Source organism: Periophthalmus magnuspinnatus, chromosome 5 (assembly GCF_009829125.3).
Source record: "Periophthalmus magnuspinnatus isolate fPerMag1 chromosome 5, fPerMag1.2.pri, whole genome shotgun sequence".
Classification (NCBI taxonomy): domain Eukaryota; kingdom Metazoa; phylum Chordata; class Actinopteri; order Gobiiformes; family Gobiidae; genus Periophthalmus; species Periophthalmus magnuspinnatus.
Window position 1 is genome coordinate 16,354,932 of NC_047130.1, and position 14,407 is coordinate 16,369,338.

The 14,407-nt window shown below is 39.5% G+C and overlaps 1 protein-coding gene across 1 annotated transcript in view; it reads left to right on the forward strand.

Moving 5' to 3' along the window:
- The window catches only part of espl1 (extra spindle pole bodies like 1, separase), a 31,230-nt gene that overhangs the window by 2,257 nt on the left and 14,566 nt on the right, over positions 1-14,407 (forward strand). Inside the window, 14 exon segments of the mRNA XM_055222038.1 lie at positions 473-1,201; positions 3,570-3,671; positions 3,752-3,863; positions 4,241-4,368; positions 5,169-5,362; positions 6,428-6,670; positions 7,240-7,384; positions 8,726-8,885; positions 9,967-10,106; positions 10,909-11,043; positions 11,132-11,248; positions 11,825-11,996; positions 12,993-13,121; positions 13,578-13,734. Of these exon segments, the coding sequence (XP_055078013.1) occupies positions 473-1,201; positions 3,570-3,671; positions 3,752-3,863; positions 4,241-4,368; positions 5,169-5,362; positions 6,428-6,670; positions 7,240-7,384; positions 8,726-8,885; positions 9,967-10,106; positions 10,909-11,043; positions 11,132-11,248; positions 11,825-11,996; positions 12,993-13,121; positions 13,578-13,734 (2,663 nt within the window).

Sequence of the window (14,407 nt, forward strand, 5' to 3'; positions counted from 1 at the left end):
TGATCATTTGGCTTTAAAATTCCAGGATCTCATTAAACGTATCTAGCCCCATGGAGAATGTTCCAAATGTTCTATTTCCATGGAATCGTGCAGCTGAAGTGGCACCTCGGAAAAGTTACATACTGTAGCTTTTAAATATTCAAAATCATTAAAAATGATCAAACATAACAGATGTAATTGTCTAAATACTCTAAAAATATAATTACAGTTTATATAATATTGTTGCGATAGAAAAATGTGACTTAACTCTTCTTTGTGATGCAAATGGTCATGATACAGTGTTGAAATTTGGTGTCACAATTATAACAAAAATAATTGCAATTAACAATTATATCATGATAATGATTAAATTTGCACAGTTTAAAAATGTTCTGTATAATTATACTTTGCCTTAAGTGAAAACTACAATGTAGAAGAGAACATTATGGAGAAGGCTTAAATGTATTTTTTATGTTGTTGTTTATTTTAATAGTGTGAAGATCACAAGACTCTGGTGTGGAGCAGTTTCTCTGTTCTGTGGAATGGGCTCTCTGCTTCTAAAGACAAAGCCACTCTGACCCCACGGGACAAACTCCACTGTCAGCTCCAGGCTCTGTGCTTCCTCCTTCTGTCAGACCCAGAAAGTACCAATTCTTCTGCATCGAAAGCTCCAATTTACACCCAAGACGCGATTGGACAGTTTGAGAACAGCTGCACAATGACAAAGGAGGACTCGGGGTTTCTGTCTGAAGAAATACACAAATGCTTTTCGAAATTTTGGGAAGAAAGTGCCGATCACCAACATGGAAAGAAATCAACTTTACATCCAATTTTCCATATCGTTATCATTGTTACCAAAGTTTTGTGTAAGGCTGGCCACTATGACACGGCCACTAGCTTACTGGATAACATTCAGAGCAAAGTTAGAGCACTTCCTGATTTCACATATACAGAGTTGGTGCTCGGGAGACTGGCAGTAAAAATCTATGTTTCACTGAAAGAGTCTGGTGAGTTTGAGCAGTATTTGAAAGAATGCGCTCGAGCCCTGAGGTCCCTGGTGGACGTTGGTGGTACTGAGGCTAATGCGGTGCTGGAGGCGTGTGGACTGGTGGTGTGGGCTGTGGAGAGCAGTTACACTAAAGCTCTGAGCGGGACTCTGCTCCTCGCCTGGTTCTCTTTCCTGGAGGAACATCAAGAGTGTGTCTCTAAAGTGCTTAAGAAGGTCAGTAGAACAGTGTATGGTTTTTTTGAGTGATGGAGCTGAATGAGTGGTACACTATATCAAAGTATTTATGTTTATATGCTGCCGTTAACCTAAAGCTGTGCATTTTTTATACTGAAATGACAAACAAACAGATTCTGATAGTGACTGAAGCTGCCGTGGTTTTCTTCATAAAAAATGCACTTCGCACTCGATACCGATCATGTGTGTCATTATTCATTCTCTTTCACACCTTCAATACCGGGAAAAAGACAGATGGAGGAAAGTTTGCTCAGCTAGAAATCGCCGATATGGTTTTTATCATGGCCGATGCTGATCATTTAAAATCCAGAGAAGCCGATGAGCTCTGCTGATGTGTAGGGCTGATTTAATTTTTTTTTGGCAAGTGATATAGTTTAAATGTACGAAAACCCTACCCAGAGCCTTTTTTACCACACAACCTTAAGAGCTGTGGTCACATTTTGTGCAGTTGCCTCTTTGCATTTAAATTTTCTGGTGTAATTTAATGCATGTTCTTCAGGCAGCAGAACGGCCAAAACTAAATATCATTTCTGCTGGAGATTTAAGGCCGATAGCCCATATGCTATCTATATGATACGATAAAAGAGGAAATATCGGCCCCATCTATCGGCCCCATCTATCGGCCCCATCTATCGGCCCCATCTATCGGCCCCATCTATCGGCCCCATCTATCGGCCCCATCTATCGGCCCCATCTATCGGCCCCATCTATCGGCCCCATCTATCGGCCCCATCTATCGGCCCCATCTATCGGCCCCATCTATCGGCCCCATCTATCGGCCCCATCTATCGGCCCCATCTATCGGCCCCATCTATCGGCCCCATCTATCGGCCCCATCTCTAGCTCTGATGCATAAAATACCTTTAAAATAAATGTATAATAAAGTCATGTGTACTGCGTTCGCCTTTACATCACCAGCAGTAGGGATGTAGCCCACGTTTTGAACTCTGACGTCTTTTCTTTTTCTGCATTTCCCTCGATCTATTTTCTCTCTGTTTAACTTCTGGGACAAAGCATGCGGTCACATGACAGAATTAATAAAATAAAGACAGAGTTTTGACACATCTTGATAATTTAAACCAATCTAGAATAATCATTTTCAGACTGATGTCTGACTGTTTTCATGAAAACAAATATACTGCCTTATTACCATCAGCTACATTGACAAATATTATATTATTATATTAATCAAAATCAAAATGTCTCTTTAAATGTGTCTTTAAGCGTGTCTTTTTTTATTTGGAAGATTACAGATTTTTACATTTTCAGTTGACTCGATTCAACATTTGTTGTAGTAGTAATAATAATCATATTATATATAATATATCATATTATATTCTTGAGTTGATTTTCAAACCTTTCTCATCTGCAAAACATGCTCCATATTTTGATGATTTCTTCACAGGTTGAATGATTTTTGGAAAATCTCTGAGCAAATATTCCACATTAGATTACAATTTTTCTGTCTCATCACTTCAGCCCACAGTGCATTTTAAATTTGTCTTTACATTTGAGACTAAGCAAATGCATAAACGACCATCTCTAAACCAGAGTCGCCAGGTTTTATTCAGAGTAAGACCCCAAGAAATTAGTACAGACTCCAGAGGTATTTTTCTAATGATTTTTTCCCCATTATTATTAAAACTGCAGCCTCATAGAGAATAATCAATCAACATTTATTTATAGAGCACTTTACAACACTCAAGGTGACCAAAGTGCTTTCCAGTAAAATCAAATTAAAACAAGTTAAAATCATACTAAAACGGTAAAATAGGAGAATACAATAGAATAAAATACATTAATACAACAAATTATAAATAATGATAATGTGTCACAACATTACTAAGTGTTGAAAGCCAGTCTGAATAAATATGTTTTAAGCCTGGATTTAAAAAGACCGAAGTCAGTAATGGTGCGCACAACAGGAGGCAATTTGTTCCAAAGTTTGGGCCCAGCAACAGAGAAGGCCCGATCACCCCAGTGTTTGTATTTAGTTTTTGGAACTTCCAAAAGGAGTTGATTTGATGACCTCAAGGCCCGGTTTGGATTTCGGACCACCAACAGTTCAGCCAAGTAGGGCGGGGCGAGGCCATTAAGAACTTTAAAAACAAAAAGTAAAATTTTAAAATCAACTCTAAAAGAAACAGGAAGCCAATGGAGTGAATAAAGGACTGGGGTATAATAAGGTCCAAATAATATAATAAACACAAACAACTTTAGTACTTAAATATGGGTTTAATGTCATAAAAACACACTGTTTACTATATGTTCTATAATGAGACCCTCATGCGTCTCATTGATTCACTGTTATAGTTTCATTGCATTTAACCTTCTATTTCTTTCTCAGAACTCAAGCTGCCAAACTGAAAACAACAGACTTCAACAGATCCTATGCTTCAGTATTTACCAAGGCTTTGTGTTTGCCTATGAGAGCATGCAGGCTTCACAGGTACATGTTTACATATATATACACGTATGTGCACTGAAATACTGTGATTCAAACATGTTAAACGTGCCCTTTTGTCCCAGTTGGAGGATGGCACCACACTGGACAGAGTGCTCTTGTTCTGTCAGGCTTCAGCTGCTCAGATGATGACAGAATTACAGAAACTGGACAATGAAAACCTCTGCATCAAAGCTGGTGATTACTCTGTCTAACTAACACTTTAATAACTCCATTAAAGCCAGAGTTTTACTACAGATATTTTTACACACTAGTATATTTTGACAGTTTTTCTTCAATATAATTTTTCTAATAAAAACTAAATGTAAAGTTAGATATTATAAATGAGTAAAACTTTGGATGTGGATTGGGCCTCCGTTTTTCTGTATTTGTCAAAGAACAGGTCCCTGTACGTGTGGCAGAAGCTCAACACAATGATTATAATTATAAAAAATGATTATATTTTCTCAAATGTTTATTAAATTAAAGTGGACTAAAACTGAATGTTATGTGACTGAATGAACTTAAACAGATCAAGATTAAAACTATTACTGCTCTCCATGTCTTCCTTGCAGTGGTGGCTGTGAGTAATTTAGCCTGTGGACTTTATAACAAGCGTCTGTATGATCAGGCCTTTGTGCTCCTGGAGATCCTGTGTAAAGACCTGAGCAGAAACGCTCCCTCCTCACTGTCTGCGGACCGGGTGAGTCATTCAGAAAACGTAATGTTTGCAATTCTATTTCACTCAATTTTCAACTGAAAGAGGGTGTTCTTTGTAGATATGTTAATCTACAATTGTCTTGGTTAGTTCTTAATGGTGCTCACGATGGAGGATCCTTTTTGAGGAAGAATAGACTAATGTTTTGTCATTCATGTTTTAAATTCAGTGTAAAATACAAGTGGCTTTGCTCTTGGTTTTGAGCGTCTGAAGACGTGTCCATAACATATATATATATGTCCATAACATAACATATATAGTATCTGTGGGTTATAGTTTTGTTTTTCCATTTACACCATTTTTGTAACTGCAAAAATAATCATCACAAAATGTATTAATTGCACAGCCCTACAATATATTATGACCCAGATCAGCAAGGATTTGAAAGTCTCTGCCACAATAGTGAAATAAAATCCTAGAATCATGTAGAGCAGGTAATACGAACATCAAAATGACATGTCTGACAGCAGCAGTTACAGAGAGAGGGAACAGTTTTTTTTTTATTTGGCACACAGCAGCTAGCAAGTTAGCTATGTCCATTTATATACATAGTCTATGCATATAACACAAAAAATAGACAAATTTATACCTCCAAAGTCTGAACTCTGATTTTACTCAGACGATTGGCTGTGGACCTTTCCATTAAAAAGACCCAAGCTGATCCCTGACCATTCAAAATTACAGAATCAAAAATATGATTAACGGCACATGTCTGGGTTCCTCGTCTTGTTTCTATGAAGCTTTAAAGAACATAACATGAGTTTGATCTCATCTGTCTGTTTCAGTTGAGTCGTCCCTTCATGCTCGCGGTCCAGACTTCTCGACGTTCGGGTCATTTGGAGCGAGCTCTGGACTGGGTCATTCTGTGGCTGAAGGCTCTTGGAGACAAAATCACAGGTCACATGACTGAACCTGTGGCATTGTGGGTAAAAACGAAGATGGATGCCACAAGAACCTCTGACGAAGACATCAGGTTAAGGTACAACTAAAATAAACATGTATAAAAAAGTATTATAATAAAATGGTTTAATTTATTCAAGAATTATGTTGAATTATGTCAGAATAAATAGGAACCAAAAGACCATGTGTTTGTATCAGCCATTTGTAGAAATTTGAGTTAAATTGGAATTATTGTTGTTATTATGTTATTAATCTATAATGATGAGCCATTATGGAAAACTGCACAGTCCATAGTTTTTATGTGTATTTATACAGGGGAATCTATTGAGAGCACTTGGGCTTGCTTCTTCATCTGAGCCCTGTTTAAAATACAATGCAAGCAGAAAAAAAAGTATACAAGCTCATATAAAACATTAAAAACAGGAGCAGGTGTGTGTATAAAAATTTGTTACCAGATTATTAAATTGCAGCTGTGTCACCATCGTATCCAGTTTTGCTTTTCCTTGAGGTGTTTTCCATTTTGTTAATCTATATATTGGACAAATTAATACAAAATTATCACCATTTTGTGTTTATGTGCATCCCCATTCACTCTAAAACTCACTCACGCCTCAGTGTCAAATCGTGCCTGGATTAAGCCTTTGTATTTGAGGGCAGACGCTTGAAACTATTAAAACTTGCCTTGAGAAATGTTGGACTGACATAGACACGGGGCCCCCTTGGCCTCTGCATGTAAGCCTGACATTCCTGATGCTACAGTCTGAACGCAGCATTACAGTGAGTACAGATCTGACCACTTGGCCCGGTGGTGTCACCTTTTTGCATCCAAATTCAATACCATACTGTGAAAGCTCAACAATAACCTCTACAGGGAGACGAGCAGGTGGCAAACCATCCACTAGAGACGTTGCACGTTATTTTGTCAATTTTGCACCACTCTGAAATGACAGCAGCCTTCAGACAGAACAAAGTAGTGTCCAGCAGGAATCTGACCAGAACTGAAGAGCAGCCAAACGTCTTCACTCCTACTTTTTATCCAGTTAACAGATTTTACTTTTGGCTTTTACTAAACAACAACAGCATTTTTTTGTTTTTTTTTATATCTCCCCTGTTTTACAATTTATAATTTCTCATATTTCCTCAGAACGTTGCGTGACGGTTTTGGCTCAGACGTCCCAGAGGAGGGGGTGATGTTGGCTCTGTTGGAGGAGGAGTTGCAAGCATACAGAGACACCCCGGGAGACACAGCTCAAGAGCGGTACAACACTCTCTGTGATCTCTTGGAGATCTGCCATGAGGACAGCCCCCACAGCCACCTCAGAGCCGTGCACCTCGTCCACATGGCCCAGGTTGTCTGCTTCCAGGACTTTAGTGAGGAGACCGACTGGTGAGTACTGGTCTGCCATGATCATTATAATTACCAATGGAGGGACTATGTCTCTGGGCTGCCACTGGAGGTGTCTGGGGTGGGGGAAGTCTAGGAGTCCCTGCTTAGGCTGCTCCCCCGCGACCCGGCCAGGATAAGAGGAAGAAAATGGATGGGTTAGAGTTTCTAGAATGTTATGCTCCCATATGAGGGACAAGAGCCAGTTTTTCTTATTGATAATTCATTGCAGATTACAATGTTTTCTAAAAGGCAAATTCACAAATGTTTAACTTAGTCTTTTCTGTTAGTGAACAGAAGCTAGATGCATTTTAACATTATTATTTTTAGTTGTCCCTGTTTGTATTAAATATTATTGGTCTATAGAATGTTGTGATATCATCTGATCTTCTTAAGCTATATTTTGTTATTTATAAGGCTGTAGTCAAGTATAAACCAAACTATATGGATTCTTTTGTTGCTTATTTTAATCTGGTTAAAATGTATTGACTGGTTGACTACCAAATTTATCTTGTTGCAACTGTATGTTTTAAGATTTAAGTTAACTGATTGTGATTCCTGTATTTATGCAGCTCTGCAGTTGATTTTACCCATGAGGCTTTGCGACTTTTGGAGGCAGAGCCGAGGACTCCAGAAAACTCAGACAAACTGACAGACGACATGGCCCATGCGTTTCTGTGGCTCTATATCTGCAGCCTGGAGAAAAACCTGCAGGAGGTGGGGCTTATTTTTACTCAAATGTTTGATATGAAGATGTGATATAAAATGGTGTCGTGATGAGACCACGACGATAAGAAAAACGTTTCTTCTTTCTTTAGACAATAGAATGTGATTTTCCACATTAAATGGCAGTACTGTGGTTTTTTTCCCCATGTGTCTTATATCTGTGTAATCCCTCAGTGTCCAGTAGGTTCATAGTGGTCCATGGTGTGTACTAGTCTATGTGTCTTATACTTGTGAAAGATACAGCTCAAGATCATTATAAAGATTCAGGAAAGCTTCATTTCTGTTCTGTGAATATCTGATTTTTGATCTTTTTGACAAACCTAATAATGATCAAAATGGTGATCTGTTTCCGACACATTGACCCATAACCCAAACATCACTCTGAATGTCATCACAGTTCAATAACCCAGATAAGATTTGACTATGCCTGGGGTTTCCACACTTTTTTACAAACACAGTCCAAGCGGCGGGCCATAGACAGTGGTCACAATACATCGTCACTTTTTGAGGTTATAGTCATAGAATTATTTACATTAAAGTCAAAAGTTCTGTCTGATCATTTTGGCCAGAGTTTGGACACCTGGAATATGCACTTTTCTATTGGGGTTTACACTTTATTACTGGACACTGATTCTTTTTTGGTCATTATAAGAAGACATTCTTTTCCAAACTTATTTATCAATGAACACAATATCTGTGTAATTCCTCAGTCATCCAGGTCTGATCCATAGCAAAAGAAGTGTAGTTAGCTCCTCCCTTCAGACAGATATAAGTCCACCAATAATCTGACCAGAACTGAAGAAGCGACTTGGATGAACAGCCAAACGTCTTCACTCCTACAAAGTTTTGGCCAATTGACAGATTTTATATTTTTCATTTGCTATGAACACGGTAGTTGGGGGTCTTAAAGATTTAGCCTCATACAGGGCCATAGAAGCACTGACACTTAAGAGTATGTTTGTATTGACCTTATTCAGCCCCGCCCACTTTTTCCATGCAACTAAACCGCACTTTCATTGTAGTAGCACTTCCAGTTAAGTGTAAATCCCTTTCCTTTCAATTTAGGAAAAGTTTCTGCGCTAAAATATTATATAAAGTAGGTTGGTTTGTGTCAAATGTACAATGTTTATGTGCAACAACAAGTCAACACTGCACCGATTCTCTGGAGGCTTCAGAACGGCTCTGTAATCCCTAGAGAACTTATTTGCCATCAAAATTGGCAGCTCCATACAAAATAATACAACCCAAATGACGATGGTGGCACCCATGGCGACTTCCAGAGTAAGGTGAATAATAGAAACTCATTTATCTAACATTTATACCTGTTTTTAGGCCATTTCGGATGATAGGAGGCGCCAGGAGCAGAGAGACCAAACCCAGTCTGGCACTAACCCGACCTGCACCAATGACTTTGAATATGAAAACAAACAGAAGAACCAGGAGAGCGTCACCGTGTACGAGGGCCTCCACCTCAGCCTCCATGCTCAGAACAGTATGTCCACTTGAGCCACATAATAAACTGTTTATATGCTGATATTCTAAAAACCTTTGCCCATTCAATACATCTACCGGAAGCTTGTTTTGACTGTGCTAGATGTTCATCTCTCTGAAACCATGGATAACTTGAATGGTCCGATAGGGATTTTCATTCTGCCAGTATTCATCTTGTTATGTCCATTTGTCAATTTTAAGCTGTTAAAAATCTATATCAAAACTCACAAGAAAGGTTGTAGTAAAATTGAAGAATTAACTCCACTTTGTCCCCCATCAATACCTGCTGAAGTATCCTCTTTATACCAATATAACATGTTCTGTCAAAGAAAAATATTATATATTTTTTTCCTTGAGGTACAAAGATAATTGGGTGAAGTACCTTGTGGTGTGGTGGTCAGCAGGCATAGGACGATATTGAAAGTTGGTGTTATTTTGGCCATGATAAACATAACTGCGATTAACGATTATATCACGATAATAAAGTTGTAACAGTGTAGATTAACAGTTTAAACATGTTGTGGATAATTATAATTATAATTTTAATATTATGAACAGGTTCCATATTTGAACAGCTCTTATAGTTATGTACTTTGTTATAAGTGACAACAAGACATTGGTGTTCATGTCTGTACACATAACTTTTCACTATGAACCAGATATTCTGTGTTCTTAATGGAGAAGTAGGTTTGTTCTGCTCATTCTGGAGATATAAAGGCCAATTATCTTTATGTTTCTCACGATTATATAACATGTCCCACAAACGATTACTGTCGGCCATTTTTTTTATCAAGATAAATTATATTATTTATTGTCCCGTCCTTTGTGGTCGGTCAATTTGGCCCAGGGTAGCTACGGCAAGATTATTAGCCAGAGAGTGTGTAGTGAATGAATAGTGTACAATATTGTAAAGCATCTTTGAGCATCACGAAAAGCATTCACTGTATAAAACGAATGCATTATTATTATTATAGTTTAACTTTTTAATATTTTGACAATAACACTGCCTTTAATGATATATTAAGGGAATTGCCTTTATGCTGCCAAATAGATTTATAACACATCATTTGTTCTTACTCCAGAGCAGAGCCAGCCTTTGGAACGGGCTTTATCTGACTGGACGGCCCTTCTGAAAAATGGGGTTGTTCCGTCAGTGAGGAGCCCAAAGCAAACCTGCACCTCCATCGCTGTGATGGCCGCTCTCTTCAGACTCATGGGGAAGGTAAAAAACATTTAAACTTATGGTAATTATTGTGACAAGGAAATGCTTTTGTCTTGGTTAGGGGAAACATTGAAAACAGACAGGTGGGCTTCAGGCATAAAGAGCGGGAGGTCTACATTAGGTCTTAAATTTCAGACATGCCACCACACACATGCATAGGGAAAAAGCCACTGGAATTTTATTATTTTTATTTAATTCCCAACTTGAGAAACACAAAGAAATTTGAGGAGGCATAAAGAGACACGCTGTGGCCCTGATCTTTCGCCTAAACAAGAGCCATGACTTGTCTTCAGAACCACACACTCACACTGAGACACTGATTGGCTGTAAACCTGTCGATTAACATGCACTTATCTTCATCATCGAGATCAGCCATTGTATCATTGTGATATATCGATCTTATGATTTTTGGCGTAGCCCGAGCCTCTCTGTTCAATGAGTATTTTTTCAGTAGTAGTTGAATTTACTTTTTGGGAACTTTTTTTGGTATGTTAACAGCTGTTTGGTGGCTGCATTAACATGACAGACGCACTACTAAAGTTGTTATTTACTGCATCTTATTCATTTATTCATTTACATAGGGTTCATTTTTGAAAGGGAATCCCAGGATGACAATGGTGTAGGATTATGGCACTGGCTTGAAGTGGTAGACGAGGACAATATTATCATTTATTGAAATATCTTCTGGATCTCTGGATCATATCGCTCTTCAAAATGTGTTATTGTGACCGGTCTATAACTAATTTTATGTTTTTTATGATTAATGTCCCCGATTCACAAATGATTCTCCTCTTTTGAATAGCCTTTAAAAGCCGTGGAGGCTTATCAACTGGCCGTTCGTCTCGCCCAGAAGCTCGGTGAAGCTCAGTTTTGTGCCTCGTACCTTTGTCAATCGGCCAGTATCCTCCTGGACTTGGGGATCCCTGAACTGGCACTGGTAAGGATCTGTGTTCGCTGGAGAACCGTTGGATGGCAGCATGGGCTCTATGTATTCACAAATGCACGTCTTCCATTTGTGTTTTCAGGCTCAAATTGAAAAAGCAGAGAAGTGTCTTACTTCAGAAAACCCCTCTGAAGGCCCATCTTCACTCTCTGTGCTGGTGACTCTGTTAAAAGCTCAGTACTGCTACAGCTCAGGGCAGGTGAGGTCTAAACTCTGTAAACTGCATCATCATCAACAAAAGAGCCAAACCTCCTGGGGAGAGGGAGAGGGAGAGTTGGTGGTGGTGGGGGGGGGGAGAGGGAGAGGGAGAGGGAGAGGGAGAGGGAGAGGGAGAGGGAGAGGGAGAGGGAGTGGGAGAGGGAGAGGGAGAGGGAGTGGGAGAGGGAGAGGGAGAGTTGGTGGTCGGAGGGGCTGATGACAGATATTGGCAGCCTCACTTCAGTCAGTATGTCCCAAGGCAGCTATGGCTGCAACAGTAATGCACAAACCTGTAAAAGTTACTTTAAGCATCTGGAAAAGCGCTATATAAGACCTATTTATACATTATTATTCCACATTCAAGTGTAAAAGGAAAATTACTTGAATTTGGTAAAACATTAATTTTGAATATAGTTTAGATTGAATTGCACCTTTTAAACCATAACTGCTAGCTTGGATGAGCTTCATTTGACTGAAGCTGAACGCTGTGGGTGATGTCACACTCCCTCAGTCCACCTTTTTATACAGCCTGTATATAGTTTGTTTGCCTTGGTGTGTTAAAACTGCTTGTTTTCAGGTCTCTCGTGGAGTCCCTTTTCTCTGTGAGGTTCTTAAAGAGGCCAGTGACCAGAGACAGTCCAAGAGCTGGTACCTCCTCCGGGCTCGCGCTCTGCAGACGCTTGGCTCGTATTTGTGTTTAGACCCACAAACCCTCCCACAGACACAGAGGAGCATCATACTAGCACACGGTCAGTTTAAATAAAGACATTTCACTATTAGGATGACACTAGTGTGTTAAATGCACTGTTGCTGCATTTAACACACCAATAGCGATTATAACTACAGCTGATCTGTAGTTATAATCGTTTAACTACAGATCAGCATGGCGTTTCTCATAGTTATGTTATGACAAAACTATGAGAAACGCCATGATTTTATTATGCCCAAATGTATTATAATCTAGTTGTTTTTGACACTTTAGGTCCTATATTCATCACATATGGTTTCTCATCTGAGATCTTGATGATTCATTTATTAACTAGATTTTTAATTAATTTACAGAATAAGTTTGTCTGCACATTAAGGGCAGTGTATTGAATACTGAGAGGAAACCAAGTAATACTGTTCACTGATGCTGATATCGGCTCATGTCATCAACATTCTCTGGGGATGTGATGCTAACTGTAGGCACTGCTCTGTCTGAAGCTGCTACTCAAGTTCACTTAAATCTGAGCTTTGTTTTAACACAATCAGGCCACAAGGAACTGACTTGGCACAAATCGGCTCACCTGTTGTAGTTCCAGCTTTTAAACAAGTCCCGCTCAAATAACATTACAGTCACAAGCTAGCTAGCATTAGCCAGCAGTTTTTCAGTTAATCACTCTCACCTTTTTGTTGAAAATTAAACTGCTAAACAGGACAATGAACGCTGAAAATGTGTTGTCCAAATCCATTTTCTATTCTTGAGTTTTCAGAAAATCTTAGCTTTTTTGTCTCCGTTTGCTAATGTGAGCGTTGTGACTCCGTGGTAACTGCTGAACATTCCACCACAGAGATGCATGTGGAACACCCCCAGTGTGATGACACATAAAGTATCAATATACACAAAGCTCCCTTGTGCATGTCCCAAGGGAATAATTTCAAACTTTTATAAATTTGACATTTTGATTTTAAATGTGATTAATTGCACAGCCTTTTCTGACTGGTGCATCTCCTCTATACTAATCTTTGTTTTCTAAACTTAGGTTTCCACAGCCCCGACACAGCCGTGTACGAGAGTCTGAAGCTCTTCTGCAGCCTCCTGGTCACACTGGTCGGGAAAGGTCTTTACGGAAACAGTGCCGGGAACTCTGAGGCGCGCTTCATCGACCAGGGTGAGATTTTAAAACAAGAGTGGAAGCTTAACGTGACCGCCTGCTCTGGTTCTGGAATAAATTTTTCTGATAGAGGATAACCAGCTACGGGCCAGAATATACATTTTTACAGTCAAGTCCTGACGTGACATATTTTTAATACTAAGTTTCATCTGTCTATGATGACATTTTTATGGGTTGGGCTCCCATTGGTATAATGTCAGTGTAATGTAATTTTTTTTTTTTTTTTTTATTGGAAAGTCTATGTGGAAAATTAATATTTGCTTGTGGAAGGGGGGGAATGGGGGGCGGGGTGTTGAGCTCCATAATGGTAAAGAAGACCTGCCTGGAAGAACCAATTGTAGAAAGATGATTTTGATTCTGCTTTGACCTGATGACCGTAACCAGGGCCTAACTGTGTCTGTGTCTCTGTGTTTATGTGCATCTGTGTGTGTCTGCATGTCCGCTTGAGTCCAGGGGAGAACCTGTGTGTGAAGTGGCAGTTGCTGTGTGACCTGCTCTGCTGCTCGGTGCAGATGGTTTCTGTTCGGAGTCGATCTGGAGCCGTGAACGACGCTCGGCTGCAGTGTCTCGAGGCGCTCAAACTCGCCATCAAACTGCAGGCACTCAGCCAGTAAGTCCAACACACACTTATACATTTAAACATGACTATACAAGTGACACCAGAAAAGGGGACATATACAAAGAAAACATTTACTACCGGAGTAGGTAGTCGTAGTGGTTCTGTGTTTTACTTTGAGTGTTCAATACCAACTTTGCTAGGTGCATTCTTTTGTTATGTTGCATCCATAGACTGTATATATAAATGGACATAGCTAACCCGCTAGCCACCACATTCTAATTAAGTAGTGATAATGGGTGCACTTCAGGCTCGACTTTGGCTCCAGTTCACTTTACATTGAAAAATTGGCAGCTCTCTGTAACTGCTGCTGTCAGACTCATCATTTTGCTCTTAAGATGTTCATATTAACCTCCTCTACATGATCCTGTTTTGTTTATTTCACTACTGTGTCTGTAAATCAAAATATAACCACTAATAACAGACAAATCAGGTGCCTTCTTTCCTTGAGGTTGCTCCTGCTAGCGTTAGCAACAAGTTTGATTGACAGCGTTGCTAAGCGCTCGTGCTAAACCAGCGGTGTGGGCGGGAAGGGGTGTTACCTTCAACAGCATCGCTTCAGATCGGCTCTTTGATTGCTATGATACTCGCAATCGGGATTCCAAATGTGGAACTCTGCTCCAAATTAGCCGCTATAACTGCTCTAGCCTCGATGAGCTTCATTTGG